This window comes from Haplochromis burtoni, unplaced genomic scaffold, assembly GCF_018398535.1.
Source record: "Haplochromis burtoni strain Fernald_Lab_line unplaced genomic scaffold, NCSU_Asbu1 Contig_58, whole genome shotgun sequence".
NCBI classification, from domain to species: Eukaryota; Metazoa; Chordata; class Actinopteri; order Cichliformes; family Cichlidae; genus Haplochromis; species Haplochromis burtoni.
In genome coordinates, this window is record NW_024582419.1 from 2,319,877 (window position 1) to 2,327,425 (window position 7,549).

The window sequence follows — 7,549 nt, forward strand, 5'->3', positions numbered from 1 at the left end:
ATGGACGTGCTTCATTGTGAGTGACACAAATTGACAGGGGGACCACCATGAGAACATTTGTAATAACAAACTTAGTCTAACACTTTAATCTCCCTCACTCAGCTGAATGTGGACATTTTAAACTAACATAAAAGAAGTGGCTAAAGCTAAAGCTATCCACAGCTCAGAATATGCCAGCAGCCTCGGTATGAGCAAAAGATGAAAGCGCTTGAGAAAAATTATGGAGATGAATGAAAAAGCAAAAAGGGTCCAAATTGTGTTAATATATAAACGTACCGATCGTTTGATTTGTCGTATAAATCTGTTACACTTGCTTTTGTGTGTCGACATACAGTATGTCAGGTAAAGGTTCGGGTACAGCAGCTCATGCACATTTTTATTAATCACAGCACTTTATTTTAAGTTGTTTAGGTGAGAGAAGATCATCTAATGTTGAGTATTTTATAAATGCAACAACTCTGACCTTTGACCTGTGTTAATATCTCTATTATACCAAAGCAAAACACTAGACAACAATTAACACTGGAGTGCTTAAAGGTAGCTTCAGTGCACAACACACTTTATTAAACACTGGAATATTACATAGATTAGCACTAAAAGATCTTTAATTCTAGACAACATATATATATATTAGAATTAAGGTTTGGATATCAACCTAAGCTGAATATTATGTGTGTATGATGTGCTCCGTTGTATCCCAGGTTTTGTCATGTTTAAAAAGTGTTCTTTTGAACTGGAGAGGATGTCAGCTGGATTTTATATATTTTATATACGGTAATAGACCATCAAAGTAGCAGCCCTTGGTTTACTACCGGACACTCTCCATCAGTTGTTCTATATCCAGAGAAGCCGTTTGGATAAGCCATAAAAAATCCACAAAAACTCCTGTCTTCATTTCAAGCCCTACCAGGACCCTAGATAACTGAGAACCTACACAGTCTTCAGGTCAGAGAACATGCTGAAGATAGTAAACACTGATAAAAATATGGGATTTTATAAACACCTGCCAGAATTAAGAACAGTGATGGGAAATGTTGTTAAACCACTGCTCAACGTATGCGAGTAGTTAATTGTGATGTACTGAAAGTACAAAAAAAGACTTGTGCTGTTGAAAAGGAAACTGACCCTGCAATTGATTGAAAGCAGGTCACAGCTGGGTCAGCGTAATAAAATTAAGACCACATAGTCTCCGCCTGAGTGCATGTGCCGTAGGCAATTCCATACAATGGAAGTACTCATTCTGTAGCTCAGGATGTGACCTGCTATAAATGAGGACAAGACGTTGTATGCTTCAGTCGTACTTTGTAAACTGCTCTGTACTCTGTACAAAATGAACAAGGTGGTTTTAATGTTGAGGCTGACTGATAAAGTAACCGTAGAACTCTTCTCTTCCTGTTGACAATTCTCATAATAAATCAGATCCATTTCAATCCTTTATCAATCATAATATATATCCGCTCAAGGGACTGAATGTGGTGCTGGAGTTCTGATTGTGAAAGAGCCAGTGAGAAATGGAGACGGTCACCTGTCCGTTCAGAACCAGTGAGAAGATAGTTTGATTGTTCTTCAGTTTCAGCTCAAGGTCCATGAAGGTCATCTTGTTTGTGGTGACCTGGAAATTGTCATCAGTGAAAAGCACTCCTGAAAGCCGACGGTAACACTCCGGGGGTATATCTGCTGCTGTTCTGCTGTTATGTTTACGAGAACACCAGTCAAACCTGTAACAAATGGAGCAAGACACAAGAAGGAAAGGATATTAAAGTAATTTTTACCACTATAGAATATGACAAATACAATGTGAGTGGCAAGGGGAAAAGGTTAACCTAGCTCTCTCTCATTTTTTGGAAGCACAGTTTAAAGCGATGCTGACAGCGCAGTCAGTCTGAACTCTCAGAAAAGTCTAGGGTTATTCCGTTTGTTCAAAGATTCAGTTGCGTTTAGTAATATCAGGTTAATAACATGAAGCATGCTGCTAGCAAAATATTCTCTGTTAGCTGAAAGTCAGTTTTAAATACAATCTTTTATTTTCTGACCTAAATGAATTTTTTTTTTTAACTCGGTTCACTTAGTGAGAGGTCACAAAAAGAGTGACAAAAGGCATGGAAGGTTTAGCAGCTGATCTACCAGCAATGCATCTTTCAACATAGGTGTAGCCAGTCAATGTTAGTGATAACCATAATATGCCATGAGTAAAACTCAATCAAGTCTGAGAATATTATAACAACACATGAATAGCAGATTATGTGCCATCTGTTAAATACACAATCGCCAACACAGCAATTCAAACCGCGGAAATTCAAAAGAAAAATAATCAATAAAGGCAAATCCTTCCCTCAAAAACAGGGCAAGTCTGCGGGGGTCTTAAGGGCCCATTATGTTCAAAGCATTGAATGTATGGCGTGCAAACAGTGACATCACAGAGCCGTCATCATCTAAAACACTGAATGACAGGTACTGCCACGCAGAGAAAACCTCCATATCAGTTGCTCTTGTTTTCTTCCAAAAGTCTCATCTTTTTGAGCTGTTGCATCTCTTTAATCTGTATAGTTTGGGAATATCTGAGCTTCTGCACTGACATATCACTGAAACAGTGGTAAAAACAAACAAAAGCATACATGTGTGTTTTCAACCCGGCCACACCGTTTGCACCAATTGTGTAAAGTTACGAAAAAACTGAACGTGAAGTGAAGTGAACGACTAGCCACAGAAAAAAGTTGTATCACTTTTGGCATTCGTGAAGACTGCAAAGGTCGATATGATAAAAGATTACAGGCTTTGTTTCCCCATTTTTCCACTGACACTATCCACAGATAGATTCCTATGTGGAGTTAAACCGTATCCAACATCACAGCATGACAGGGACCTATATATGACAGTGGAATCAATTTTCTCTGCTGACTCCTAGCCGTTATGTTAAACTCTGAAGTGAAAAGTAACTAAAGGTAAAGCCTACTATTTTAGACTAAAATGGGACATTAGTTTTTGTGAATATAAGTATGAAATGAGTGTAATTACTCAGCCACTTTGGTGCCAGGTATGAGCCGTCCATTCCAGAAACACTCAAAGATCTTCCTTTCTTCCTGAGTCACGAGTCCAGGCTCATTTTCTAAATTGTCATTTTCAGAAGACGCTGCTAAAGAAAATTACCCCCCAAAAAACAACATAAACAAAAGCAATGAAAAAAACAAACAAACAAAAAAACACAACTTCAAAATATGTCAAACTATAAAATCCATGAATGTATTAAATATGTTAACAGTATGAATACCATTTGCAGAACATGTATCTTTGGGATCTTTAGGATCTTTAGGATCTTCAGGATCTTCAGGATATTTAGGATAAGTCTCCCTATCATAGAGGAATGGATGATAACGCAGCACTCCCTCCACTGTGCCACCACCCGGTCCAGAGGAGGCCTTGAACTCAAAGGTGTCCGCAGCAGAGTTAATGTATAAAGTTTGCATGTCATCGTCAACTTCCCTCAGGTTCAGCACACGGGGACATTTGTTTGGTTTTTCGCGTAAAGTGATCTGTAAACGAGTAAAATGGTAAAGTTAGCCAAAACATACAAAATTTTAAATAACATACAGTATTTTGTAAAAGTCTACATTTATCTGAAGCCTCACCTGAATGTCAATCGTAAGTTGTTGAGCTGTCTTTTTAGAGCCTTGTTTCAGGTCATTTCCATTGACTCCATGAATGTAATAGTGATATATGTGCCTGAAAGTAGGACAAATGCAGTTAACAGAGTTTAATCCAAAAGCAGTTTGGAAATGATTGTGTCAGGGCAGCCTTCAATGGTTAAAAGGTGAATTTCTTAAAACGGGAATATTGCAAGATAAAAAGGATGAAACAAAAGGAGGAAGAAAATTAAATAAATTAAAAAACAGAAAAAGAATGCAATTAAAACAACAAAAAATTGGAGGTGTAAAAATAAAAAATATCACATGTACATAACTATTCCCAGCCTTTGCCATAACACTCAAAATTGAGCTCAGGCGCATCCTGTTTCCACTGATCATCTATCAGATGTTTCTGCAGCTTGAGTGGAGTCCACCTGTGGTAAATTCAGTTGACTGGACATGATTTGGAAAGGCACACACAAATCTATATAAGGTCCCATACTTGACAGTGTATCTCAGAGGACCAACCAAACCACAAAGCACAAGGAATTGTCTGCAGACCTCCAAGGCAGGTTGAGGCACCGATCTGGTCTGATGAAACAAAGACTGAACTCTTTGGCCTTCAATGCCAAGCGTCATGTCAGGAGGAAACCAGACATTACTTATTGCCCAGTCAATGCCATCCCTACAGAAAAGTATGGTGGTGGCAGCATCATGCTGTGGGGATGTTTTTTGGCAGCAGGAGCTGGAAGACTAGTCAGGGTTTGCGAATGTTGGTGAATTCTCAGTGAATGTCTTTCAGTGTCAGAGATCAGATTTAAACCCAAATGAACATGTCTGGGAAGATCTGAAAATGTCTGTGCAGCAACGTTCCCTATCCAACCTGCAAAGAAGAATGGGACAGACTGTCCCAAAATATCTGTGACATGGTTGTACCATCACACTCAAAAAGACTTGAGGCTGTAATTGCTGCCAAACGTGCTTCAGCATAATATTGAGCAAAGGCTGTGGATACTTATGTACATTTCCAAGAATTTAAAACATTTTTCTCACTTTTTTTTTTTTTTACTTTGTCAAAAAGTGGAACAAGTGAAGTGTTACGAAAACTTTCCGGATGCACCGTCTTTAAGATATGATGTGGATGAGTGAGCTCACGCTAGATGCCTGGTCCATGCATCAAAATTCTGTTTCAGGAAGGAGATATGCTTTTCCTTGAGTCCTGTAATAACTACGGCCGTGAAGCTTTCCTTCCCATGTTCCTCATCGATGATGGTACGAAGGAAGCGCTCATCTTCACTCACGTGTGAAAAGTCGCCAGGCTGTAGCGGGAAGATTAAACATCACTCAGAGAGATGGTGTTGACGCAGGGAGAGAGCACACCACAATCCAAAAATCATCAAAATCTTTAGCACATCTTTTAACAACATCTTAAAGTAGACTCACCTTCCTGTTTAGGATGGTGGTGCTATAAATATCCTCTTTGTTCTTTTCCTTTCTTTCAAATTCTTCTTCTGATAGAACCAACTCATGAACATCTGGTAACCCCACTGGCTTGCTAATCATCTAGTAATTTATGAAACAAAACAAACATATGTACTTAATTGACAAAATACCAAGAAATGCCCATCTAAAAACCACACATCTAATTTTCAAACTCAGTCCGCAATAAAGGAAACAAAGTTAAGTTACATTTATTATATTTTATAATTTGGGTTTTAGATATTCTATGAAGTGTTTCACTGAGTTTCCACACAGACTTACTCTGACTACATTTCCAAAGTGGAAAACAGCTTGTTTTCCTCCAACTCCAAAGTACGATATATCACTATTAAGACTTCGAGGTACAGGATCAGGGCGGACGTAGTCTTCTTCTCTTCTGTAGAAAAGAGAAATATAAATGCATGGCTTAATTTGTGCCTTTTTTAAATTAAGATAGATGTTCAGAAGAAGAAAAAACAAAAATGCAAAATGATTTAAATACTAGGTTTAATTCAAAAGAGGCGAATGCATCCCCACCATTTCACATTTCTTTTCTTTTAGCAGCACGTGAAATGTTTTCATATTCTTGCCTCAGACAGGATTTCAGTTGGCCTCCTTTATGATATTTTTGGTTTGTGGTGAGCCAAAGGTTCACCACAAACCAAAGTGGTCTGCATCAGAGGCCCCTTAAGCACCCAGACTCTACTACAGAGGCATGTTGGTGTAATATGGGCAGAATGTGGTTTGTGCTTGTTTTTAAGCAAAACTTCGGTAAGAAAGCCATCTGCTGGATTTTGCCCATGTTGCTCCCAAACTTCAAAATGTCATTCAGCATCAAGGGTGCCTTCACAGATTTTGAGGTGATAAGAAGCTGGAGTCCAGAGGACACAGCGTTCAAGATTTCCACATTTAAATTTTTGATAAATCAGATTGCAGAACGGTTTTCCACTTCACTACTCCACTCTTAAATGAGCTCATGCCACAAGAAGCCAGCAGCATTTCTGGATTTATACTCTTTTTACTATTTTCAATTAAACACGAGATTTATGTGATTTGCAAACTTCATTCTACTTTTATGTATTTGTTTTGGGGTTTTTTTTTGGTTTTTTTAAACAGTGTCCCAACTTTTGGAACTACTTTTGAATAAAGAGCTGGAAAGCACCACACTACTGTAATTTTGGAATTTAAAATAAAACAAACCAACCTTGCAAAACTGCCGGTTTCTTTTGTAAATTTGGAGTGTCTGTAAACTGCCCATTTATTGAGCTGCTTTGTAGTCATGCCACGTCCATTGTCCAGGACAATGACAGCAGGTTTCCCAAGACTTTCATCAAACTGCTGTTAAACAGATACAAATACTGAGTTAGCGCTCCTCTGTATAGGTGACATTAATCCAGTATTCAATAATCATGTATTTGCAGTTTCAGAACCAACCATCCTTATCTCTATTATCCTCGTTCCTGTGTTTTTAGCTGTGGCTGAAAGAGAGTTGTCGATGAGCTCGGCAAGTGGATAGGCTGGAGGAGAAGAAAAGAAAAAAAAAAAAAAAGATAAGCAGCGAGAAACAAACAGATCGCAAAAGGCTAATCTGTGATCATCCCAAGTACACGACCATGATCGTTTTAGCACTTACCTAATGACTCCTTGTTCTCACTAGCATAGTACTCATAAGTGCCACCCTTTATCAGCGTATCATAGTGGGGCGTAAACGATATGTTTTCCACCGTTGCCGTAGGCAGAACCTGGTGCTCATCTTGCAACAAGTAAAGGGTGCTACCATCCTGGAGTTCCTCTAGAATGATTAAAAATTATTCAGTGGAATTCCATTAGAAGAAAAGCAGGTTCATCTTGATATTTCACTTAAGCTCAAAACACTCATCAATATCTGATAGATTTACTTACTAAATCTGTCAAAATCGAGAACAATTCTGTCAGTCGTTGCCACCACAAATGTCTCAAATGAAGGGATTCCAAATACCTGTAACAGTAAAGATGTAGTAATGGTTAGTGAGTCGTTTTAGACATAGACTTTATTAAATCCAACGCTGGAGAAACTCATTTGTTACAGCAACACAAGGGACAGGAAAAAAAAAGAAGTAGAGATATATTAGAAAAATACAAATTGAAATAAAAACTATGTACAGTAAAAAGAAAAAATAAAATAAAATAAAAATCGGTCAATCCTTCAAGCTTGGGTCCTCTACCAGAGGCCTGGGAGCTTGAGGGTCCTGCGCAAGTATCTTAGCTATTCCTAGGACTGCGCTCTTCTGGAAAGAGATCTCCGCTGTTGTTCTCGGGATCTGCTAGAGCCACTCGCCTAGCTTGGAAGTCACTGCACCTAGTGCTCCGATTACCACTGGGACTAGGGCTGGGCCATATTATACCGTTCACGGTAATACCGGTATAATGTTAGGCAACGATAGGAAAATGAAATATCGCGATAGAAT

At 38.6% G+C, this 7,549-nt stretch overlaps 1 protein-coding gene across 3 annotated transcripts in view; it reads right to left on the bottom strand.

Annotated features, from left to right (window-relative positions):
* Positions 1 to 7,549, bottom strand: part of LOC102305765 (structural maintenance of chromosomes flexible hinge domain-containing protein 1) — a 31,294-nt gene that overhangs the window by 16,720 nt on the left and 7,025 nt on the right. For 2 of the 3 annotated variants that reach the window (XM_014333634.2, XM_014333635.2), the window contains exons 2-12: positions 7,005 to 7,080; positions 6,736 to 6,894; positions 6,537 to 6,619; positions 6,307 to 6,440; positions 5,385 to 5,499; positions 5,067 to 5,186; positions 4,779 to 4,942; positions 3,627 to 3,720; positions 3,269 to 3,530; positions 3,016 to 3,133; positions 1,526 to 1,718 (exon numbers count right to left, since the gene is read on the bottom strand). In XM_014333634.2, the coding sequence (XP_014189120.1) occupies positions 1,526 to 1,718; positions 3,016 to 3,133; positions 3,269 to 3,530; positions 3,627 to 3,720; positions 4,779 to 4,942; positions 5,067 to 5,186; positions 5,385 to 5,499; positions 6,307 to 6,440; positions 6,537 to 6,619; positions 6,736 to 6,894; positions 7,005 to 7,080 (1,518 nt within the window). The remainder of the gene's footprint in view (positions 1 to 1,525; positions 1,719 to 3,015; positions 3,134 to 3,268; positions 3,531 to 3,626; positions 3,721 to 4,778; positions 4,943 to 5,066; positions 5,187 to 5,384; positions 5,500 to 6,306; positions 6,441 to 6,536; positions 6,620 to 6,735; positions 6,895 to 7,004; positions 7,081 to 7,549) is intronic. The other variant, XM_042220992.1, reaches the window with a different exon arrangement.